Raw genomic sequence first — 26462 nt, forward strand, 5'->3', positions numbered from 1 at the left:
CGACTGCGCATGTCCGCTTGTAGTGCCCGATGCCTGGCAGAGTGAATGAAGAGCCGGAAGATGCCGCGGGGACGCTGCACGGAGAAGACTTCTCGGAGGATCCAGCCCGACCTCCAGGTCAGTATGATGACTTCTACACTATGTTCTTGTTCTATATGAAGTTGTTCCTCAACACAACCAGGTTCCTTTAAGTCATGATTATTTATATGGCCTATCTCCTTTACGGTAAGATTTCAGTAATGAGGTCTTCAGCCTGGCTGTCATCCTTGATATGGTATTTCTCATGAGTATAAGGTCCTGTTGTGTAAATTGATCATGATCAGGTAATTCTCAATGCTCTGTTTTTCAAGGACTATGCCTCCAATGAATGACTCCCACCCCCTCTACTTCATCTTACTTGGGATCCCAGGTCTAGAAGACGTCCAGCGTTGGATTTCCATCCCCTTCTGTTGTATGTACATACTCGCCTTCTTCGGGAATATCATCATCCTACTGATCATCAGGTCTGAGAAGAGTCTTCACGAGCCCATGTTCTTCTTTCTGTCCATGTTGTCCATGACTGATGTCATTCTGTCATCTTCCACCCTCCCTAAAATGTTGGGCATCTTCTGGTTCAATCTACGGGAGATCGCTTTTGAGGCTTGTTTGACCCAAATGTTCTTCATCCACTCCTTTACTGCCATGGAGTCCGGGTTTTTCGTGGCTATGGCATTTGACCGCTTTGTGGCCATTTGTAACCCCTTGAGGCACTCGGCTATTTTGAGTAATAAAACCATTGTAATAGTTGGGGTGTCTGTGGTGTTTCGGGGTCTGGTATTTTTCTTACCTCATCCATTTATTATAAAAAGCTTGATTTTCTGCCAGACCAATATCATCCTCCACACGTATTGTGAGTTCATGGCTGTCATGAAGCTGACGTGTGGAGACTCGACCATGACCAAGTCCTATAGTTTGACCGTGGCCTCTATGATGGGCGTCTTTGATTTACTCTGTATTATCACCTCCTACACCTTAATCCTCCATACTGCCCTCCACCTTCCCACCAAGCAGGCAGGTCTGAAGGCCCTCAGCACTTGCACCTCTCATATTTTAGTCATCTTGGTTTTCTATACCACGGCCACATTCACGTTTGTCACCCACCGCTTTGGCCACAACATTCCTCCACAGATCCACATCAGTATTGCCAATATTTACCTTCTGGTTCCACCGATGATGAACCCGATTATTTATGGAGTGAGGACGAAGAAGATTCAGCAGAGGATTGTCCATGTCTTTTACCATGCGGGAGCCTGAGCCCAACATGGTACGGCCTGTAATTGTGAATAATTGTTTGTATCGGGGATTATCTTCCTGTACATCTGCCAGAATGTAGAGTTGCCTTTATAGTAGAAGGTTTTTTATATATTTTTTGCTTATCTGGAATGTTTTGTGTTTTTATTTTTGTGTGATTTGCGTATAAATTTCCATGACCATGTCCACACCAAGGTTGTGTCCGCACCTCTGCCTGCACCAAGGTTGTGTCCGCACCTCTGCCTGCACCAAGGTTGTGTCCGCACCTCTGCCTGCACCAAGGTAGTGTCCGCACCTCTGCCTGCACCGCACCAAGGTTGTGTCTGCACCTCTGCCTGTACCAAGGTAGTGTCCGCACCTCTGCCTGCACCAAGGATGTGTCCGCACCTCTGCCTGCACCAAGGTTGTGTCTGCACCTCTGCCTGTACCAAGGTAGTGTCCGCACCTCTGCCTGCACCAAGGATGTGTCCGCACCTCTGCCTGCACCCAGGTTGTGTCCGTACCTCTGCCTGCACCAAGGTTGTGTCCGCACATCTGCCTGCACCAAGGTTGTGTCCCGCACCTCTGCCTGCACCAAGGATGTGTCCGCACCTCTGCCTGCACCAAGGTTATGTCCACACCTCTGCCTGCACCAAGGTTGTGTCCTGCACCTCTGCCTGCTCCAAGGTTGTGTCCACACCTCTGCCTGCACCAAGGTTATGTCCACACCTCTGCCTGCACCAAGGATGTGTCCGCACCTCTGCCTGCACCAAGGTTGTGTCCGCACCTCTGCCTGCACCAAGGTTGTGTCCGCACCTCCGCCTGCACCAAGGATGTGTCCCGCACCTCTGCCTGCACCAAGGATGTGTCCGCACCTCTGCCTGCACCAAGGTTGTGTCCGCACCTCCGCCTGCACCAAGGATGTGTCCCGCACCTCTGCCTGCACCAAGGTTGTGTCCGCACCTCTGTCTGCACCAAGGTTGTGTCCGCACCTCTGCCTGCACCAAGGTAGTGTCCGCACCTCTGCCTGCACCAAGGTTATGTCCGCACCTCTGCCTGCACCAAGCTTGTGTCCGCATCTCTGCCTACATCAAGGTTGTGTCCGCATCTCTGCCTGTGCCAAGGTTCTGTGCCGGGTGTTACATGGGCACTACAGTATGAGGTGAGGGGCCTTGCTGGAGCAGATTCCTGTATCTTGTGCTCCATGTCAGACCTTGGATTTTTTGCTCCATTTAATATAACAGGACATTTTGTTTAGAGGTTGTGTAAAAGAAAAACTTCTCGCAATTTCTTGTTTTAGGCTGGGTGCTTGTCAGAATTCCAGTCAGTTACATATTTACGGTCATGGGAGTCGCTGGCTTGTTTCATGAGTTGGAGGAGGTTTGATACTTCTATCTGACCATGGCTGTCTGCCATTAATGAAGACATCGGAATCAGAGCAGGAGTTGTTGTTGGGCTATGGAAAAATAGAGGAGTTGGAGTCGGTGGTTTGGCCTACCAACTCCACAACACTTGTTGGGACAGGGTCCTCCAGCTTTGTTCTACTGACTTAGATGATCGTTGTAGAGGTGGCGGCCACCACCTGAACACCGGGAGCCTCATGTGTAGCAATGAAGACAGGAGAAACATTCATTCATGAGATCAATAAACTTCAATGATAGACAAAAAAATCTGATCATACATCAATATTCTCTAACATGAACCATGAACTTAAGTAAATAATAACCCCCCTTATGGGGGTGCATGGGAGTGTAGAAAGCACTGGAACCACCACTCTACAGTGGATGGAGCCACTGCTCTACAGTGGACAGAGCTACCACTCTACAGTGGACGGAGCTACCACTCTACAGTGGATGGAGCTACCACTCTACAGTGGACGGAGCTACCACTCTACAGTGGATGGAGCTACTACTCTACAGTGGACGGAGCTACCACTCTACAGTGGACGAAGCCACTGCTCTACAGTGGACAGAGCCACCACTGTACAGTGGACAGAGCTACCACTCTACAGTGGATGGAGCTATTACTCTACAGTGGACAGAGCTACCACTATACAGTGGACGGAGCCACTGCTCTACAGTGGACAGAGCCACCGCTCTACAGTGGACGGAGCCACCGCTCTACAGTGGACGGAGCCACCACTCTGCATTGGATTAAGCTACCACTCTACAGTGGACAGAGCCACCACTCTATAATGGACAGAGCTACCACTCTACAGTGTATGGAGCCACCACTCTACAGTAAAGATGGGTGAACATCAGAAGATTCGGCTTGTCCTGTGTTCAGACAAAGGGAACCCCCCCGGTTTGGCCCAGGCTGAACTTGTTTGGATAGAACCGAAGGGGAAATTATTATACCCTGGGGTCTCTTCAAACATGATAGTCTTCAGACCCCAGAGTATAATAGGTGGAGGATCAGGAGAGGTGACATAAAAATTTTTTCCTTCTGTTACATCTTCTGGACCTCCTCATAGTTTTCAGTGCTCTGTGTCTTCCTCCTCATGGTGTTAGGCGCTCTTCTAAGATCTCATAATGGTTGACGTGTCCAGGTCACCCCTGCGGGGTGGAGACCCCGGCACCTGACATCACAGATACAGTCCTATGAAAAAGTTTGGGCACCCCTATTAATCTTAATCATTTTTAGTTCTAAATATTTTGGTGTTTATAACAGCCATTTCAGTTTGATATATCTAATAACTGATGGACACAGTAATATTTCAGGATTGAAATGAGGTTTATTGTACTAACAGAAAATGTGCAATATGCATTAAACCAAAATTTGACCGGTGCAAAAGTATGGGCACCTCAACAGAAAAGTGACATTAATATTTAGTAGATCCTCCTTTTGCAAAGATAACAGCCTCTAGTCGCTTCCTGTAGCTTTTAATCAGTTCCTGGATCCTGGATAAAGGTATTTTGGACAAACAATTCAAGTTCAGTTCAGTTAGATGGTCGCCGAGCATGGACAGCCCGCTTCCAATCATCCCACAGATGTTCAATGATATTCAGGTCTGGGGACTGGGATGGCCATTCCAGAACATTGTAATTGTTCCTCTGCATGAATGCCTGAGGATTTGGAGCGGTGTTTTGGATCATTGTCTTGCTGAAATATCCATCCCCGGCGTAACTTCAACTTCGTCACTGATTCTTGAACATTATTCTCAAGAATCTGCTGATACTGAGTGGAATCCATGCGACCCTCAACTTTACCAAGATTCCCGGTGCCGGCATTGGCCACACAGCCCCAAAGCATGATGGAACCTCCACCAAATTTTACAGTGGGTAGCATGTGTTTTTCTTGGAATGCTGTTTCTTTTTGGACGCCATGCATAACGCCTTTTTTTTTATAACCAAACAACTCAATTTTTGTTTCCAAAATGAAGCTGCCTTGTCCAAATGTGCTTTTTCATACCTCAGGCAACTCTATTTGTGGCGTACGTGCAGAAACGGCTTCTTTCTCATCACTCTCCCATACAGCTTCTCCTTGTGTAAAGTGCGCTGTATAGTTGACCGATGCACAGTGACACCATCTGCAGCAAGATGATGCTGCAGCTCTTTGGAGGTGTCTGTGGATTGTCCTTGACTGTTCTCACCATTCTTCTTCTCTGCCTTTCTGATATTTTTCTTGGCCTGCCACTTCTGGGCTTAACAAGAACTGTCCCTGTGCTCTTCCATTTCCTTACTATGTTCCTCACAGTGGAAACTGACAGGTTAAATCTCTGAGACGTTTTGTATCCTTCCCCTGAACAACTATGTTGAACAATCTTTGTTTTCAGATCATTTGAGAGTTGTTTTGAGTAGCCCATGATGCCACTCTTCAGAGGAGATTCAAATAGGAGAACAACTTGCAATTGGCCACCTTAAATACCTTTTCTTATGATTGGATACACCTGGCTATGAAGTTCAAAGCTCACTGAGGTTACAAAACCAACTTTGTGCTTCAGTAAGTCAGTAAAAAGTAGTTAGGGGAATTCAAATCAATAAAATGATAAGGGTGCCCATACTTTTGCACCGGTCAAATTTTGGTTTAATGCATATTGTGCATTTTCTGTTAGTACAATAAACCTCATTTCAATCCTGAAATATTACTGTGTCCATCAGTTATTAGATATATCAAACTGAAATGGCTGTTGCAAACACCAAAATATTTAGAACTAAAAATGATTAAGATTAATAGGGGTGCCCAAACTTTTTCATAGGACTGTAAGTGCCAGATACCACGAGGAGGAAGACACCAGCACCGGAAACCACAAGGAGACTCAGAAGAGGTAACGGAAGATTAGTATAAATGTTTTTTGTATTTTTTGACCACCCCTGGGCCCCACCAATTATCTCTTCAGACCTCAGGGTATAATAAGTTACTGGCAGAGGCCATTTTATATTCGCATGAGACAAATCCCCAATTCCTCGGTTTTGTTAATAGGAATAGTTGGATTTGTTGCAATCCAATTGGCCCATCTCTCCTCTACACCTGACTAGGGGGCAGATCCGCTTACAACCCCCTCCAGTGTCTGACACCTAGAAGAGGCCACAATAGCTTGTCGGTGCTACGCCCACCTGTTGGACCCCACCGATAAGATGATAAGTTATACTTTAATAACCATGGGGGGCTGCAAAACCCCAATAAAAATGCCTAGGAGCCTTAAATGGTGAATCTCAGTAACTATCATCCGAGGGGTGCAATGTAACTGACTGGCCGGTATAGTCATGTCATAGCGCCCCTCTCAGGCGATCACTATACTCGGGCTGGTTCCGTCCTGCTAAGTGCTACAGTCAGTCCAGTCTATGACCAATGGTTTGTATCGGTAAGAGTTATGACAACGAGAGAGGTCTAATGTGCAATAACATGCAGAAAATCTATAAGAAGTCAGCGATACACGTAAGAGACACGAGGACAAGTGATAGAACCTGCCGAAATAAAGAGTAGAACTGCCAAGGGAGTCTAAACCGCCAATACTTATCCAAACAATGGGAAAATACTACAAATATCTAATTATTGATCTGCATTAAAATATCCAAAAGTCCGGGGAACAAAGAGATAATAATTGGTCAAAGTGTCAGACGCCGCGACGTGGCCCAAGAGAGGTAACAGACGGAGGTAGGAGTGTTTGGTTTCTTCACCACCCCTGTGCCCCCATCTTTTATAATTTGGGGTCTGAAGAGAATCCAGAGTATAAAGCTTTAGGAGACAAATTTTAATTGGTTTGGTTTTGTATATAATAAAATTATTTGAAATACTTGGTGCAAACCGATTCCCCCATCTCTAACCACGACATGTTGAATGGTGAATAGATGAAGGTGGAAGAAATGGTTCATCTCATCTTCTACACATGAAAGTGGAGGATCCATAGTTAGAGGTGGCCAGGGATGATCCTCAGGTCACACACGTCTGTATTTACTTCTTAGCCTTTACCTCCGGGGTCCTCAGGGTACTCTGACCGATTATAACTTATGTCCTTCTCTTAATTGCTCCCGGCCTGACGATCTACAGCAGAGGCTTCACACAGGGGTCACAGCAACTTGGGGCCATTTGGGGTTGTTAGTGACACTTTGGGAGACTCCCTGATGACGTTCTGCACCATGATATGAACATACGTGAGGCTATAAGTGAGATGGAAGCCAAGGAGCGGGTGTCTGACTCTCACAGACCGGTCACCATCTACAGCAGGAGGTGGACCATCGGTGAGTTCTCCAAAGCTCAGTTCTCAGAGCAGGTGATGGGTGATAATTCTGGGGAGAGGTGAAGGTACAGAAGTTTATCTGTGAATTTCATTGCTAAGGGGACTTCTCTGACCACCATAGTACATGTCAGGTCACCTCCATGGTGGACGTCAGGCTGAAAAGATTGCAGTTATTAGGTCATGGTCAGTGTGATGAGCTATAGTATTTGATAAATGTTTCCATCACATATTGGTTACCAAAATGACTGCTCCGTAGCCAGAAGCACCATGTAAACCCCTAAGCATCAATGTGAAATCTGTGACAGGACCCAAATACCAGGTGTAATATAATCTACTGGTGTCCTTGAGCCCCTCCAGGACCAAGGAATAGGTGCAAGCTCTGGACCCCTATGGCTTCTGCCTATAAAGTGAAGGTGACCTCATGATCTCCAAGTTTGAGTTTTTGATCCTCTCTAGCTGTCCAGGATGTGTTTAGTGTTATCCGATGTCAATCATGATGCTCTTAGGCCCAAGTCTTATGTTCAGTATTTGTCTCGATGTCCTCACCAGACTGAATGTTCTGTTTATGATGCTTAATGGTGGACTGTGAGAGGACTTCTTGGATGGCTTGCTTTGGTCTAGATGGAGCTTTATTCTCAGTCATGGTCCTTTGTGTGGCCAATCTCCATATCTCAGTTGGCCTTGTATATTTCATATTGTATTTCTCAGAAGCTCATGGTCCTGGTGTGGGAATGCAGATAAATTGTACTGATTATCACAGTGATCACTTCTCAATGCTCTGTTTTCAAGGACTATGCCTGCACGTGTCCACCATGCTTCCAATGAATGACTCCCATCCCCTCTACTTCATCTTACTTGGGATCCCAGGTCTAGAAGACGTCCAGCGTTGGATTTCCATCCCCTTCTGTTGTATGTACATACTCGCCTTCTTCGGGAATATCATCATCCTACTGATCATCAGGTCTGAGAAGAGTCTTCACGAGCCCATGTTCTTCTTTCTGTCCATGTTGTCCATGACTGATGTCATTCTGTCATCTTCCACCCTCCCTAAAATGTTGGGCATCTTCTGGTTCAATCTACGGGAGATCGCTTTTGAGGCTTGTTTGACCCAAATGTTCTTCATCCACTCCTTTACTGCCATGGAGTCCGGGTTTTTCGTGGCTATGGCATTTGACCGCTTTGTGGCCATTTGTAACCCCTTGAGGCACTCGGCTATTTTGAGTAATAAAACCATTGTAATAGTTGGGGTGTCTGTGGTGTTTCGGGGTCTGGTATTTTTCTTACCTCATCCAATCGTAGTAAAAAGCTTGATTTTCTGCCAGACCAATATCATCCCCCACACGTATTGTGAGTTCATGGCTGTCATGAAGCTGACGTGTGGAGACTCGACCATGACCAAGTCCTATAGTGCAACCGTGGCCTCTATGATGGGCGTCTTTGATTTACTCTGTATTATCACCTCCTACACCTTAATCCTCCATACTGCCCTCCACCTTCCCACCAAGCAGGCAGGTCTGAAGGCCCTCAGCACTTGCACCTCACATATTTTAGTCATCTTGGTTTTCTTTATCACGGCCACATTCACGTTTGTCACCCACCGAATTGGCCACAACATTCGGCCACAGATCCACATCAGTATTGCCAATATTTACCTTCTGGTTCCACCGATGATGAACCCGATTATTTACGGAGTGAGGACGAAGAAGATTCGGCAGAGGATTGTCCATGTCTTTTATTCCATTACTCTTTGAGGCCACATCACATGGTCGTCATTGTCATCAGTTTTTCTCATCATTTCCATATTTGTGATATCAGGATAATAACAAAGGATTATGAAGATAATCTTGTTTCCCTTAGTCCTAACAGCGGCCCAATATGGAGCAGAAATACCCCATACTGTGCCGCTGGTAGGACGACAGGGAACATGCACTTTCTAGTTCCCTGTCGTCCGTACCAGCGGCACAATGTGTCGAATCTTGTGCCGCTGTTAGGACTATGGGAAACAAGATTATCTTCATAATCCCTTGTTATTCCCTAAATGGATCCGCTCTAAGTGGGCCGACAATGGGGAATGGTCTGAGATAAGTCGGTGTGAAGAGGGATGAGTGAACTGGGAATTGTCCAAGAAGTTCAGGTTAGGCCAAACCTAAATGAAGTTTGCCAGCCATGAAATGTTAATATATTTTGGGGTCTTCAGCCCAGGAACATAAAACACTGATACTCACCTTCCGTCACTTTAGTGTCCTGAGGTTGGTCCGCCCCATGTGATTACTGTGGTCCAATCACAGGCCTCAATGCTGACGCCATGACCTGTAACATTACAGAAGAGATATCACCAGGGAACGTGTACCGGACACCACCAACTAGTCCAATAGAGGTAAGGGAAGGCGAGGACCAGGGTTTATTTTTCTCCCCCCCCCCCCAGGACACCACTTCTTATATTCTGGGGTCTGAAGACAAGCTCGGTCTACACTGGCAGATGAACCTCGTGATTATTTGACAATCAATTCTCAGAAGGTTCTCCTAAATCTGCAGTAAATTACATCACTCAATGCCAGTCTGCTGCATCCTAAGCCAATAAGACGTTGCCCGGTATAAGGGAAGGTATGGTTAATAGCTGTGGTCCCTAAACTTTCTGAAAACAGGACCCCATTCAGACAAGATGGTAATTTAGGACCCTTCACTACTGTACTTAGTCCCATTGCACTGTATACTGTTCTGCTTCCTATTTCACATCAGCCATTATATACACAGCTCTGCTACATCCATGTTCTCCCTACACACAGCACTGTTACATCCATGTTCTCCCTACACACAGCACTGCTACATCCATGTTCTCCCTACACACAGCTCTGTTACATCCATGTTCTCCTTACACAAAGCTCTGCTACATCCATGTTCTCCCTACACACAGCACTGCTACATCCATGTTCTCCCTACACACAGCTCTGCTACATCCATGTTCTCCCCACACACAGCTCTGCTACATCCATGTTCTCCCCACACACAGCTCTGCTACATCCATGTTCTCCCTACACACAGCACTGCTACATCCATGTTCTCCCCACACACAGCTCTGCTACATCCATGTTCTCCCCACACACAGCTCTGCTACATCCATGTTCTCCCCACACACAGCTCTGCTACATCCATGTTCTCCCTACACACAGCACTGCTACATCCATGTTCTCCCCACACACAGCTCTGCTACATCCATGTTCTCCCCACACACAGCTCTGCTACATCCATGTTCTCCTTACACACAGCTCTGCTACATCCATGTTCTCCCCACACACAGCTCTGCTACATCCATGTTCTCCCCACACATAGCTCTGATACATCCATGTTCTCCTTACACACAGCACTGCTACATTCATGTTCTCCCTACACACAACTCTGCTACATCCATGTTCTCCCCACACACAGCTCTGCTACATACATGTTCTCCCCACACACAGCTCTGCTACATCCATGTTCTCCTTACACACAGCTCTGCTACATCTATGTTCTCCCTACCCACACCTCTGCTACATCCATGTTCTCCCTACACACAGCTCTGCTACATCCATGTTCTCCTTACACACAGCTCTGCTACATCCATGTTCTCCCTACACACAGCTCTGTTACATCCATGTTCTCTCTACACAAAGCTCTGCTACATCCATGTTCTCCCTACACACAGCTCTGCTACATCCATGTTCTCCCTACACACAGCTCTGTTACATCCATGTTCTCCCTACACACAGCTCTGCTACATCCATGTTCTCCCTACACACACCTCTGCTACATCCATGTTCTCCCTACACACAGCTCTGCTACATCCATGTTCTCCCTACACACAGCACTGCTACATCCATGTTCTCACACACACAGCTCTGCTACATCCATGTTCTCCCTACACACAGCTCTGCTACATCCATGTTCTCTCTACACAAAGCTCTGCTACATCCATGTTCTCACACACACAGCTCTGCTACATCCATGTTCTCCCTACACACAGCTCTGCTACATCCATGTTCTCCTTACACACAGCTCTGCTACATCCATGTTCTCCCTACACACAGCTCTGCTACATCCATGTTCTCACACACACAGCTCTGCTACATCCATGTTTTCCCTACACACAGCTCTGCTACATCCATGTTCTCCCTACACAAAGCTCTGCTACATCCATGTTCTCCTTACACACAGCTCTGCTACATCCATGTTCTCCCTACACACAGCTCTGCTACATCCATGTTCTCCCTACACACAGCTCTGCTACATCCATGTTCTCACACACACAGCTCTGCTACATCCATGTTCTCCCTACACACAGCTCTGTTACATCCATGTTCTCCCTACACACAGCTCTGCTACATCCATGTTCTCCCTACACACACCTCTGCTACATCCATGTTCTCCCTACACACAGCTCTGCTACATCCATGTTCTCCCTACACACAGCACTGCTACATCCATGTTCTCACACACACAGCTCTGCTACATCCATGTTCTCCCTACACACAGCTCTGCTACATCCATGTTCTCTCTACACAAAGCTCTGCTACATCCATGTTCTCACACACACAGCTCTGCTACATCCATGTTCTCCCTACACACAGCTCTGCTACATCCATGTTCTCCCTACACACAGCTCTGCTACATCCATGTTCTCCTTACACACAGCTCTGCTACATCCATGTTCTCCCTACACACAGCTCTGCTACATCCATGTTCTCACACACACAGCTCTGCTACATCCATGTTTTCCCTACACACAGCTCTGCTACATCCATGTTCTCCCTACACAAAGCTCTGCTACATCCATGTTCTCCTTACACACAGCTCTGCTACATCCATGTTCTCCCTACACACAGCTCTGCTACATCCATGTTCTCCCTACACACAGCTCTGATACCACCACATTACTAGTCTCAATGGGATGCTATAAACCATAATATATCTCAGAGGGTAATGTATAGAGAGATATCTCAGGGTGTGTGAGAGGGGGAAGAGATCGAGCAGAGAAGAGGCCAGGGCTGTTCAGTTTCAGATGCTGCGCTTCACTGTACAGAACCAGAGGTGATATAGGATTAGGGTGAGGGTACTATAGAAGTGCTCAGTTAGGGCTATAGAAGGAGGGGGGGGGGTGGTGGTGGTGGTGGAGGGATCCTAGTGTGCTGCAGCTCAGGGTCCCCAGGGGAAAATCCAAATATATTCTGCAGGATCTTTATTTTCTTGAATGCAAAAATCCTGATCGGGCAGTAGGGGGCAGCATTGTGTCATAGAGCCTCTATATACAGGAGAACATTAGACTACAGTATATAGATATTCAACTCCAGTGCAGACCCCATAGTACGACCACGACCCCCGGTACTGTATATTACTGCCATCTGCTTACCCATTGTCATATCTGTTCCTGGCTCAGCACTTTCACCCGCTCCTAAGATCCCTCATATTGGATTCTTCAGGGTAATTTGTACTTTCAATTCTTATATAATATAATAAATTTTATTTCTATAGCGCCATATTCCGCAGCACTGTACAATTTGTAGGGTTCAAATCCAGACAGATACATAACAAAGAATGTCATTTCACACAATGAGACTGAGGGCCCTGCTTACAAGAGCTTACAATCTATGAGGTAGAGGGGGGGACACAAGAGCGTACAATCTATGAGGTAGAGGGGGTGACACAGGAGGTAGCAGGGGCGGCATTGCTTATACAGTGTTCAGACACTTCTGTAATAGAGGTGACTGTCATTACACAAACATAAGACTTTATGAGCCATCACCAGTTGTGTCCTGTAACATGTGGATGGAGCTTGGACAGATAAAGTTATCCTGAGATGGCCTCATATCATGTGGGGTAATGTGGGGGCGGGGACAGATGACGGTAAAGGGTTTACGTTAGACATTGTGATAGGCCTGTCTGATAAGATGCGTCTTTAGTTTGTGTTTGAAACTGTAGAAATTGGGAGTTAATCTGATTGTCCGGGGTAGAGCATTCCAGAGAAGTGGTGCAGCTCGGGAGAAGTCTTGTATACGAGCGGGGGAGGTTCTGATAATAGAGGATGGAAGTGTTAGGTCATTGAGTGAGCGGAGAGCACGGGTTGGGCGGTATACAGAGATGAGGGAGGAAATGTAGGGAGGTGCGGCATTATGGAGAGCCTTGTGGGGGAGGGGGAGAACTTTATATTTTATTCTATAATGAATAGGCAGCCGCTGTAGTGACCGGCACAGAGCCGAGGCGCCGCTGTAGTGACCGGCACAGAGCCGAGGCGCCGCTGTAGTGACCGGCACAGAGCCGAGGCGCCGCTGTAGTGACCGGCACAGAGCCGAGGCGCCGCTGTAGTGACCGGCACAGAGCCGAGGCGCCGCTGTAGTGACCGGCACAGAGCCGAGGCGCCGCTGTAGTGACCGGCACAGAGCCGAGGCGCCGCTGTAGTGACCGGCACAGAGCCGAGGCCTCGCTGTAGTGACCGGCACAGAGCCGAGGCCTCGCTGTAGTGACCGGCACAGAGCCGAGGCCTCGCTGTAGTGACCGGCACAGAGCCGAGGCCTCGCTGTAGTGACCGGCACAGAGCCGAGGCCTCGCTGTAGTGACCGGCACAGAGCCGAGGCCTCGCTGTAGTGACCGGCACAGAGCCGAGGCCTCGCTGTAGTGACCGGCACAGAGCCGAGGCCTCGCTGTAGTGACCGGCACAGAGCCGAGGCCTCGCTGTAGTGACCGGCACAGAGCCGAGGCCTCGCTGTAGTGACCGGCACAGAGCCGAGGCCTCGCTGTAGTGACCGGCACAGAGCCGAGGCCTCGCTGTAGTGACCGGCACAGAGCCGAGGCCTCGCTGTAGTGACCGGCACAGAGCCGAGGCCTCGCTGTAGTGACCGGCACAGAGCCGAGGCCTCGCTGTAGTGACCGGCACAGAGCCGAGGCCTCGCTGTAGTGACCGGCACAGAGCCGAGGCCTCGCTGTAGTGACCGGCACAGAGCCGAGGCCTCGCTGTAGTGACCGGCACAGAGCCGAGGCCTCGCTGTAGTGACCGGCACAGAGCCGAGGCCTCGCTGTAGTGACCGGCACAGAGCCGAGGCCTCGCTGTAGTGACCGGCACAGAGCCGAGGCCTCGCTGTAGTGACCGGCACAGAGCCGAGGCCTCGCTGTAGTGACCGGCACAGAGCCGAGGCCTCGCTGTAGTGACCGGCACAGAGCCGAGGCCTCGCTGTAGTGACCGGCACAGAGCCGAGGCCTCGCTGTAGTGACCGGCACAGAGCCGAGGCCTCGCTGTAGTGACCGGCACAGAGCCGAGGCCTCGCTGTAGTGACCGGCACAGAGCCGAGGCCTCGCTGTAGTGACCGGCACAGAGCCGAGGCCTCGCTGTAGTGACCGGCACAGAGCCGAGGCCTCGCTGTAGTGACCGGCACAGAGCCGAGGCCTCGCTGTAGTGACCGGCACAGAGCGGAGGCCTCGCTGTAGTGACCGGCACAGAGCGGAGGCCTCGCTGTAGTGACCGGCACAGAGCGGAGGCCTCGCTGTAGTGACCGGCACAGAGCGGAGGCCTCGCTGTAGTGACCGGCACAGAGCGGAGGCCTCGCTGTAGTGACCGGCACAGAGCGGAGGCCTCGCTGTAGTGACCGGCACAGAGCGGAGGCCTCGCTGTAGTGACCGGCACAGAGCGGAGGCCTCGCTGTAGTGACCGGCACAGAGCGGAGGCCTCGCTGTAGTGACCGGCACAGAGCGGAGGCCTCGCTGTAGTGACCGGCACAGAGCGGAGGCCTCGCTGTAGTGACCGGCACAGAGCGGAGGCCTCGCTGTAGTGACCGGCACAGAGCGGAGGCCTCGCTGTAGTGACCGGCACAGAGCGGAGGCCTCGCTGTAGTGACCGGCACAGAGCGGAGGCCTCGCTGTAGTGACCGGCACAGAGCGGAGGCCTCGCTGTAGTGACCGGCACAGAGCGGAGGCCTCGCTGTAGTGACCGGCACAGAGCGGAGGCCTCGCTGTAGTGACCGGCACAGAGCGGAGGCCTCGCTGTAGTGACCGGCACAGAGCGGAGGCCTCGCTGTAGTGACCGGCACAGAGCGGAGGCCTCGCTGTAGTGACCGGCACAGAGCGGAGGCCTCGCTGTAGTGACCGGCACAGAGCGGAGGCCTCGCTGTAGTGACCGGCACAGAGCGGAGGCCTCGCTGTAGTGACCGGCACAGAGCGGAGGCCTCGCTGTAGTGACCGGCACAGAGCGGAGGCCTCGCTGTAGTGACCGGCACAGAGCGGAGGCCTCGCTGTAGTGACCGGCACAGAGCGGAGGCCTCGCTGTAGTGACCGGCACAGAGCGGAGGCCTCGCTGTAGTGACCGGCACAGAGCGGAGGCCTCGCTGTAGTGACCGGCACAGAGCGGAGGCCTCGCTGTAGTGACCGGCACAGAGCGGAGGCCTCGCTGTAGTGACCGGCACAGAGCGGAGGCCTCGCTGTAGTGACCGGCACAGAGCGGAGGCCTCGCTGTAGTGACCGGCACAGAGCGGAGGCCTCGCTGTAGTGACCGGCACAGAGCGGAGGCCTCGCTGTAGTGACCGGCACAGAGCGGAGGCCTCGCTGTAGTGACCGGCACAGAGCGGAGGCCTCGCTGTAGTGACCGGCACAGAGCGGAGGCCTCGCTGTAGTGACCGGCACAGAGCGGAGGCCTCGCTGTAGTGACCGGCACAGAGCGGAGGCCTCGCTGTAGTGACCGGCACAGAGCGGAGGCCTCGCTGTAGTGACCGGCACAGAGCGGAGGCCTCGCTGTAGTGACCGGCACAGAGCGGAGGCCTCGCTGTAGTGACCGGCACAGAGCGGAGGCCTCGCTGTAGTGACCGGCACAGAGCGGAGGCCTCGCTGTAGTGACCGACACAGACCGGAGGCATCGCTGTAGTGACTGGCACAGACTGGAGGCCTTGTTGCAGCGTCTAGCCTGATAGATGAGCCTGGGCTGAACCAGGAATAATACGCCATTGTGAGAGGCTCTGTGATTTCCTGCCGCTCTGTGAACAGAGATTGAGGAGAAATCCTGGTATAAAGGATCTGCTCAGACCCCCATATAACATCATGTCAGTCTATGTACGACTCCGCAGGAAAAGGAGAGAGGCTGAATAAATGAAATATAGAGAAGGCAGATACATATATAGGAGGTAGATACATATAGATATACAGCAGGCAGATACAGATATAGGAGGCAGACATAGCATACCTCCCAACTTTCGAAGCATAGAAAGAGGGACAAAACATGCAGTGCACTGCAGAAAATTTTGCTCCACCCACTTTTATCTTGACTCCACCCATTCTCATTCATTTTTCATGCCCCCCCCCCCTACACTTACCCGTAATTATATTCCCCCCCCTCCATACCTTCCAACTGTCCCAGATCCTGCGGGACATTCCCGGATTCGGTGTCCTACAGCCCTGTTTCCTCCAGACGCAGATGAGTTGAATACATAGGAGAGTAAAGCAGGAGCTCCAGTATGTGTAAGTCACTAACATCACACCTACAACTCTGAGACTGCGGAGAGAGCGGCGGGGGAGCGAGGAGAGGGAAGGAGCAGTGTTTTGGGTTCTGTGTGTGAAACATTGAGGGGGAACATAATGAAGGGGTCAGAGATGCACACCTCCCAACTTTTAAAGGACAGAAAGGGGGACAAAGTGTGGGCGGCCCACAAGGAATTTAGCTCCACCCACTTCTAAATTGACTCCACTTGTTCCCATCCATTTCTTGGTGGGCACACCCTGCACCCTGTACCCCCACATACACAGTCCACGCTGCATTTTTTTGGCACTCTTCCCATCCCAGAATATAAGAAGTCTAAGGCCTAGGGTAGGTGACCCTGACCCTCCCTCTGCTGGGCCTTCTCAATGTCCCCCTGGCTGATATTTTGGGTCTCAGCAGTCACATGGGTTGCACCCGCCTCATAATATCGCCCCATATTACACTACAAGCCAAACACAGGCCTCAGATCTCCCTGGAGTCCTGAGGACGACCAAAGAGGACCATGTGGAAGCCCAGGAGACGTGAGAAGAGACCCCGGGTAACACTTCTGCTGATAGAGCGACCCTTGTCTCACCACATTGGCCTGTGTCTATACACACAGGATTATCATGTAGGGAATCTCAATGACAGTCAGGCGTCTTCTGTTTCCATCAGAATTTATTGTGTACAAAAATTTGCAATACGATCACAACTGTCAGATAACGGAGGAGACTTCAGGTCTGACTATTAAGACTACAATGTTATGTAGTGACAGGACTATAGGGGGCGCACTCGCAGCCTTATGTGACACTATAGCAGTATATTACAGGACACGGTCAGTAGGCTATAGCCATGCAGGGTGTACGGCCATCAGAGTACGGGTAGACATATTGGCCGCTCCGGTTTACAGGTCGGTTTCTCAGTATAAAGCTCATTCAATGCGACGAGATCTCGAGTTCCGGGCCCGACAAAGCTTCTCGCTGCGACTCCAGATCCATCACCTAAGACAAAGTATAAGTAGTCAGAGACGGCAACAGCAGATCTAGAGGCCATAAGATTAGACGTCTGCCAAGACCCAAAGTGGCTCCTTACAGGAGAGTAGGGTCGTCTGGTCCCTTTTTTGGAACATATTCCGGTTGTTGATGATGGCACCTTGTTCCCCGAACCCTTCCATGACGCCTAAGGACTTAGAATGAATGCCGTCTATGACAATGTGTATTTGCAGGTTGGTAGAATTATTGGGATACCAAGAGTTGTATAATTATTTATTGGGGGATTGTCTGACATGAATTTTTGTAAAAATTTTTGGGAGTTAGAAGAAAAATATAAAACCCCAAACCCCTCAGTCCCAGGTGCTCCACTGCCACCAGCCCTACAGCTCCATTTTTTCCCCCAGCACAAGTCCCCACTACACTTGACCGCAGAGGCCAGATAAGTGACATCATCTGTGACATCACTGGGTCCCTTCTTTCCAATCAGCAGACCCCGAACGTCACAACCAAAAAGCGATTCTACTGAAGAGCAGCACTTCTCTGCAGTGGTTTCATGCAGAAACCACATGGACCCCATTATAGTCTACAGGGTCTGTGGGTTTCTTATGAAACCACTTTATAAGTTTGTGTTTGGGGAGTCTGCTTGGAAACCCGAACATAGAAGTGAACCGGGCCCAAGCCGGTTGTTGTAGTTCCCAGATAGGACGTGCCATGGGCGGATGTGGCCAAAGCAACAGAAAGTAGGGAAACTGCTGGGCTTGGTCTTACTTATGTGGGGGCTTATGGAAGGGTTAACTAGGTGAGGCACTCAAAACAAAAAAAAAATCCCACCCCCCACAAACATATTTGCACTTTTTGCTTCCCCACTCACCATTGTTTACCGCTTTCATCCATCCAGAGTGTTCCGTGTTTTGTGAACTTGATCAGGCCGCTTTCGGTGACTATGATGGAGCGGTCACTCGGCACATACATGTTAAAGCACATGAGCTCGTCCGTGTCGTCTCGGTCACATATGATGGTTATATAGAGGGCCCCGTGATCAGGGATGCTCACAAACTGCCTGATGCCACATCGTACGTGGCTGATCCTGGAGGAGGTGCTCCGCAGCGCGACATGGACGGTGCCGCCGGTCAGTAGATAGTCCTCCACATCAGCCTTCACATCTACTCCATTGGGTGTCGTCACTACAAAGGCAAACTCATTGATGTTCAGCCGGCTGGGCTGGTAGAAGACTCGGATGTCGTCCTTGCAGGCGTTGGCCACGTGGGTGTTCTCATTCCCCATCCCTAGAACTGGAAGAGACAAATCTTAGAGCTGAAGTCACACAGAGGATTTGGTGGGGGAGGGGGAGAGATTTACATCTATAAATAATTTATCTCATAGGTGGAAGTCTAGATTAGAAAGGAACAAATGGTTTATGGCAAACCATGTTACTTATGAGTTTTCCAAAATTTCTTCTCCCCAGAGCCACTGAAGCTGATCATTGTATAATTGGAGATGACAGACACACACACACACACACACACACACACACACACACACACACACACACACACACACACACACACACCTATCCAAGGCTCCCCCATTTTCTGCAGTGAGGTCCCCAGTCTTTAGGTTTCATTGTCGTTCCACAAGGATTACAACCCATCGGGAAGGGTTCGCTGGACATTTGTGTAACCTACATGATTAATCCATTCTACTCTCCCAGTGACACCCGAGTATCGGCTATATATGTATATACTGGCAATGCAGGATGGGACAGCCCATACTTAGAGCTCATGGATTGTGCAGGATCTCTACTCCATGACACTACTGGCTTGGTGCACAGAGATGTATCATGGCAGCACCTGAGGCTTGGGAAGACGCCCCGACTTCTACCATGACACCTCCAATGATTGAGAGTCCTCCCGATATCGCCCATATGTCACAGCAGCAAGAATTATACAGATTTATTTTCTCCCCACCACTGGTAAGGAAAGTTTTAGAACTTGTCAGAAGGACACAAGGCCAGAAGGACTTTTATCGGCTACTGAGACAGGTATAAAAAGGAATGTAAAACCAGCTATGCCCCAAAGTTACATTAAACTTCAGGTCCTCCCGCAAAAAAATAAGCCCTCGCACATTTTGGCTAAACAAAAATTTTGGAGACAACATACACAGCCTGAGTGAGCAAAGCTGCAAGAAAATGGAGCAAAAACTTATAGCAGAAACACAGGGTCCATTCACACAGAGGAAAGCAGTGAGGAATTTCAGCACAAAAAACCCCCCAAAAACTCCCATTGCCCAATAGCTGCCCCTAGGTTTTTTCCCCCCTCATTAGTGGAAATAAAAGCAGCAGAAGCCACTGAAATCAATGGGAGGTTTTTTTTCCCCCAGTGCTGAAATTCCACACCACAATAATGCTGCTTTTCCACAATGTGCAGCCGGAGCCTTAGGGCCCATTCACAGGGAGTAACGTGCCGCGTGATGTGGCACGTATACGGCGTGTGAGACTTTGCGCGCCATAAAAGCTCCCATTGATCCCACATCACGCGGCACGTTACTCCGTGTGAATGGACCCTTAAAGGGTTTTTTGGCACCAACATTATTTAGACCAGACGGCCAATGCAAAGACGTCAATGGTCACCATTAGCTACCATAGACTTCAGGCTCAGCCACACGGACCACTAGAGATGCGGCCAGACACCCAATAACCCTCCCACCTCTCCCTCCAGAACAGTCACACATCACCAATAAGAGGGGACGGGACATTCTTCTATCCCATTACATTCCAAAATGTGAACAAGTACAAGGTTGCTAGTAAACACCCTGACCACAATGTAGGAGTCCACCAGCCATATAATGGTCTACTAGGTGCAGTACTACAGAGAGACCACCATCACAGCAACCCCCTGCCTAATGGACCCTCCAGTCTCTGGACCAAACCCCTCCATGTGACCAGCTCTTAAGCACTCACCTTACTAGGTGCCTCCAGACAACGGACTGATGGTGGCCAGGTGACGGCCTTATCTACTCTCCAGGACATGAACAACACCTGGACCAGATGGTGGAGGCAAATAACAGATCAGGACATGGAGCAAGCTGGGGCAACAACATGACATGGAGCAAGCTGGGGCAACAACATGACATGGAGCACACGCCCTGAACACAACATGACATGGAGCACACGCCCTGAACACAACATGACATGGAGCACACGCCCTGAACACAACATGACATGGAGCACACGCCCTGAACACAACATGACATGGAGCACACGCCCTGAACACAACATGGAACAGGGACATGACTAGAGATGAGCGAACACTGTTTGGATCAGCCGTTCCGAACAGCACGCTCCCATAGAAATGAATGGAAGCACCTGGCACGGCGACCGGCCGCCGGCAAAGTGTACGTGCCAGGTGCTTCCATTCATTTCTATGGGAGCGTGCTGTTCGGAACGGCTGATCCAAACAGTGTTCGCTCATCTCTAGACATGACATGTTCTAGGGAAAAGGGGGCGATATGAATTTTTAAATTTTTTTTGCATTTATTAGACCCCCTAGAGGTTTTGAACCCCAGGGGCTCTGATTAGAGATGAGCGAGTAGTGAATTATTCAATATTTGTTTTGAGTAGCCGCTCAATATGTGACTATTGGAAGGAATCTGGAACCCCATTATAGTCTATGGGAGACAATGCTTCACTACAGGGGATCCCACCATTCACCTCAGGAGAGTCACCAAGTCCACTATGACACCCCAGGAAATGATGCAACACCTCTGCAATGTAACTGGGACAGCAGGGGGCGCATGTCTGGGGGCATCTAACACACCAAAGCCCCTCTATTACCCCAACATCACAGCCTAACAACTACACACTATACACACTCACTACAACCTCTATCACAGTGGGGGGAAATACCTGGAAACCTTCTTTACTCCCCAAATGGAGGGACACAAACCCCAATGTAAGCTCCACAAACATTACCAAGCCCCCCTTTATATCACGTTCCCCATGACAATCACAGATGGAATAGACAATGGGAAATCCTTCAGTCCCCCCCTGACCTGTCATTGTGGATGTGTGTGATGTGTATATATATATATGTATATGTGTGTGTGTGATGTGAGGAGACCTTCCAAAATTCACTGTTATGGCCCTTGACATGAGCCCGTACAAATGAAGTTCCAGCCCTTAAAGGGATTCTACCATTAAACTACTTTTTTTTTCTAATTACCACGTCGGAATAGCCTTAAGAAAGGCTATTCGTCTCCTACCTTTAGACGTGGTCTCCGCCGCGCCGTTCCGTAGAAATACCAGTTTTAACCGGTATGCAAATGCCTCTCCGCAGCAATGAGGGCGGGCCGGAGCGCTGAACACCGATGAACGAATCCCCATTGCTGCCCAGAGCTCTTTCCTGCGCCGCCTCCTTGTTCTGCAGCACCTCCGCCTCTTCTGGCTTCTCTTGCTCTTGTAGTTCTATAGAGGAGCATAGAGAGGCCACCCCAAAATGGCCGCCGGCCGGCTCCTGTATTGAACGGCAAGAGCGGCTACCAAAAAATGGCTGCCGGCTGGCGGCCATTTTTGGGTATCTGCTCTTGCAGTTCAATACAGGAGCCGGCTGGCGGCCATTTTTGGGTATCTGCTCTTGCAGTTCAATACAGGAGCCGGCTGGCGGCCATTTTTGGGTATCTGCTCTTGCAGTTCAATACAGGAGCCGGCTGGTGGCCATTTTTGGGTATCTGCTCTTGCAGTTCAATACAGGAGCCGGCTGGCGGCCATTTTTGGGTATCTGCTCTTGCAGTTCAATACAGGAGCCGGCTGGTGGCCATTTTTGGGTAGCCGCTCTTGCAGTTCAATACAGGAGCCGGCCGGTGGCCATTTTTGGGTAGCCGCTCTTGCAGTTCAATACAGGAGCCGGCCGGTGGCCATTTTTGGGTAGCCGCTCTTGCAGTTCAATACAGGAGCCGGCCGGCGGCCATTTTGGGGTGGCCTCTCTATGCTCCTCTATACAACTACAAGAGCAAGAGAAGCCAGAAGAGGCGGAGGTGCTGCAGAACAAGGAGGCGGCGCAGGAAAGAGCTCTGGGCAGCAATGGGGATGCGCTCATCGGCCTTTCAGCGCTGGGGCCCGCCCTCATTGCTGCGGAGAGCTAATTTGCATACTGGTTAAAACTGGTATTTCTACGGAACGACGCAGCAAAGACCACGTCTAAAGGTAGGAGACGAATAGACTTTCTTAAGGCTATTCCGACGTGTTCATTAGAAAAAAAGGTAGTTTAATGGTAGAATCCCTTTAAGCTGAGCTCCCAGCAGAGATTGAGGCCCTTCAGGTTAGTTGAGCCTTGCAACAGCAGTGTTTTAGTTTTCGGCCCTTGGGGGGAGCCCTAAAACATTAATTTTTTTAAAAAAAAACTATTTACGGTGATGGTGGTGATGCTGGAGGAGGAGGAGGCGGAGGAGGGACTTGTGTGCTGGCACAGACTCATGGCACTGTGTCTCGTCAGTACTGTGAACGGGACATGCAGGTTACGGGTCCACAATATCTGCTCTCCACCCTGGTATAGGTTCCTGGTGCTCGGGCCTCGTCAGCACTACACCCTGCACCCCGCTTGATGTTGTGGCACTGATGGCTGCCCCTCTCCAGTATGTAATTAGAGTTGAGCTACTGCTGCCTGGATCCCCAGCTGGATTTCCACATCCTCGTCCCCTTGTGCTACTGATGAGGGGCACTGCTGGCAGCCGCTCTCCAGTACCTGGACTGTGGACTGGACCCTGGATGGATTTCTACGTCCACGTCCTCACTTCCATCCCTTGATGCTACCCTGACGCATGATTGGCAGGTTCAGTGTATGTGTGCAGTGTTCCTGCAGTATATAGCTCTGTGGTTTTTCACCTTTCCTGCCTAGCACAAGCTAAACTTTCTCCCTCATCCTGCTCACCATACGTCTCTCCCTATCTCTCCAAACCGCATCTGACACGAACATGGCGGCCACTATTCTTATAAATCTGAGGTCACCTGATTTCGCCAGTCAATGACTTTTTCCTATTTTTTTCGATGCCTCCGTTGTCCTAGTTCCTGTCCCACCTCCCCTGTGCAGTTATTGGTGCAAAAAAGCGTCAGGGAAGGTGGGAGGGGATACGAATTTTTACTGCGTTTACCGCGTGGTATTCGATTGGAATCGAATATCTCGAATACCTTAAAATTTGATCATATATCTACTCAATCGAATGGTATTCGCTCATCTCTACTAAAGAAACATTACCAAGCCCCCCTTTAAATCACATTGCCCATGACAACCACAGATGGCATAGGCAATGGTAAATCCAATGGCCCCCACTCTTAACTGTCATTGTGTGTGTGTGATGTGGTGAGACCTCCAAAAATTACTTTTCTGTATCTTCACATGAGCCCTTCCAAATTAAGCTACAGGCCCTTAAGCTGAGCCATACAAAAATGACTTTCAGGCCCTTGGGTTGAGTTGAGCCTTGTAGAAGCAGCGCTTTAGGCCTTTGAGGTGAGTTGAGCCTTGTAGTAGTAGAGTATCAGGCTCTTGGGATGAATTGAGGATTGTAGGAGGACAATATTATGCTCCTTGCTCTTTAAATTTCGTTTTTCAACGGTGATGGTGAAGGAGGCAGAGGATGAACTGGAGAGCTGGAGCACACACATGGAACTGGTGGAGATGCAAATCCTGGGTCAATCCAGTGGCCGTTCATTTTGATCAGCGTCAGCCAGTCAGCACTGTCAGCTGACAGCCGGCTGCGCTTATCGGTGACGATGCCACCGCCTGCACTGAAGACCCTTTCTGATAGAACGCTGGTGGCAGGGCAGGAAAGGACCTCCAAGGCGTAAAGAGCAAGTTCCAGCCATAAGTCCAACTTTGACACCCAATAAGTGTAGGCGCAGAGGGATCGGAGAGGACAGGGCTGGTGTCGGCCAGGTACTCATGCAACATGCACCTAAAGTTGTACCTCCTGGTGACACTAGGCCCCTCAGTGGTGGTAGTTTGGCAAGGGGGTGCCATTAACGTGTCCCAGACCTTGGAGAGTGTACCCCTGGTGGGTGTGGACCGGATTGCAGTTGTTAGCCTCTTGGAGGAACTCTCCTCTCTGCCACCAACGAGGGTTGATGGAAACATCTCCATCATATTCTGCACCAGTTGCTTGTGGCAATCACTCATGCAATTGGTCCTCCCCTCTACCGGAATGAAAGACGAGATGTTGTTTTTATACCGGGGGTCGAGGATTGCAAAAATCCAGTAGTGGTTGCTCTCCAGGATTTTGACAATGCGTTTGTCACTGGAAAAGAAGCCCAACATGTATTCAGCCATGTGTGCCAGGGTGTTACTTGGCATGACTTCGCTGCCCCCACCGGAAGGGTCACTCTCCATTTTCTCTTCCCCTTCACCCCATCTGCGCTGAAACAATGGGACGCACTGAACTTACCCGCTTACCTCTTGTGTGACAATAATATCATCTGCCACTTCGTCCTCCTCCTCCTCTTCCTCCATCATTATATGCTGTGAAGCGGACAGGAGTGTGCCATGACTATCCTGCTGGGATGTTTCTGCTCCTATGCCCCACTCCTCAGCGTACAATGCGTTATCCCTGATGGTGATGAGGGATTCTCGCATCACACACAGGAGCGGGATTGTGACACTCACGATTGCGTCATCACAGCTGACCCTCTTGGTAGACTCCTCAAAGACACGCAAGATCTCGCATAAGTCTGCCATCCATGGCCACTCATGGTGCAGAAACTGCAGGAGCTGACTCTGAGGAACCCTTGGGTTTTGGAGATGGTACTCCATCAAGGGCCTCTGCTGCTCACACACCCTGCTCAACATGTGGTACGTCGAGTTCCAGTGTGTGGGGACGTCGCACATCAGCCGGTGTTCAGGCAGATGGAGGTATTGCAGAAGAGTTCTGAGGCTAGCAGCAGCTACTGTGGACTTACGAAAGTGGGCGCACAAGTGCTGGACTTTCATCAGTAGATCATGAATATTGGGGTAAGTTTTTAAAAACTGATGCACCACTAAGTTAAAAACATGGGCCAGGCATGGAATGTGTTGGAGGCTGGCAAGCTCCAGAGCCACTACTAGGTTCCGGCCGTTATAACACACGACCATGCCTGGGCCCAGGTGCGAAAACCACATTGTCGACTCATCGAGGAGGGCATCCCTCACCTCAGAGGCAGTATGCTGTCTGTCCCCCAAGCTGAGGAGCTTCACCACGGCCTGCTGACGTCTCTCCCCACGCCAGTGTTGCAGCATTTCCAGCTCGCAGCTGGGGTCGATGTAACGGCGGAGGAGGAGGTGGAGGGTGGTGGTTCAGAGCCCCTGTCAGGAATGTTAGGCAGGTAAATGAGGTAGACCGCCCCAGTTTGTGACCCGGTCCCAGCCTCAACTACATTCACCCAGTGTGCCGTGAGTGAGATGTAGTGTCCTTGTCCGCATGCACTTGTCCACGTGTCAGTAGTCAAGTGGACCTTAGTGCAAAGTGCGGAACTAAGGATCCGCCTGATGTTACGGGACATGTGCTGGTGCAAGGCGGGGACGGCACACCGGGAGAAGTAGTGACAGCTAGGGACAGCATAGCTAGGTGCCACAGCTGCCATCAGGTCATGGAAGGCCGGAGTCTCCACAAGCCTGAACAACAATATCTCCAGGGTCAGGAGTTTGGAGATGTGCCTGTTTAAGGCTTAGGCATGTGGGTGGGTAGCGCTGTACTTCTGCCTGCGCTCAAACGCCTGGGAGATTGTGGGTTGCTGAGAAGAGGCACATGATGGTGCAGGCAAAGGAGCAGAGGCAAGAAAGGGGGAGGATAAGGGTGATGACCCCAAACTGGCATAGGCAGATGTGGAGGTGTCCTGGCTGAAGGTCTGGACTGCAGCACCAGCACTGGCAACACGGGGAAAGGTAGCGGCGGCAATGCCAGACGATGATTGTCTGCGTTTGCTCTCTCCCACTGAGCCAGGTGCTTGCCTTACAAATGATGGCGCATGGCTGAGGTGGTAAGGTTGCTCTTTTCAGAGCCCCTACTCTGAGTTTAGAGTTGCAAAGTGTGCAAA

General features: G+C 50.2%; 2 protein-coding genes across 2 annotated transcripts; both read left to right on the forward strand.

Annotated features, from left to right (window-relative positions):
• Positions 1 to 354: 354 nt before the first annotated feature.
• Positions 355 to 1293, forward strand: LOC142194215 (olfactory receptor 52E4-like). The gene has a single exon (XM_075263233.1). It carries the CDS (start codon positions 355 to 357, stop codon positions 1291 to 1293), a length of 939 nt encoding a protein of 312 aa, XP_075119334.1.
• A 6468-nt stretch (positions 1294 to 7761) lies between these two features.
• Positions 7762 to 8700, forward strand: LOC142193993 (olfactory receptor 52E2-like). Its single transcript, XM_075263020.1, has one exon. It carries the CDS (start codon positions 7762 to 7764, stop codon positions 8698 to 8700), a length of 939 nt encoding a protein of 312 aa, XP_075119121.1.
• Positions 8701 to 26462: the final 17762 nt, after the last annotated feature.

This window comes from Leptodactylus fuscus, chromosome 2 (assembly GCF_031893055.1).
Source record: "Leptodactylus fuscus isolate aLepFus1 chromosome 2, aLepFus1.hap2, whole genome shotgun sequence".
NCBI classification, from domain to species: Eukaryota; Metazoa; Chordata; class Amphibia; order Anura; family Leptodactylidae; genus Leptodactylus; species Leptodactylus fuscus.

Coding starts and splice junctions, on each gene's coding strand:
- LOC142194215 (XM_075263233.1), top strand. CDS start 355: ATGCCTCCAATGAATGACTCCCACCCCCTCTACTTCATCTTACTTGGG.
- LOC142193993 (XM_075263020.1), top strand. CDS start 7,762: ATGCTTCCAATGAATGACTCCCATCCCCTCTACTTCATCTTACTTGGG.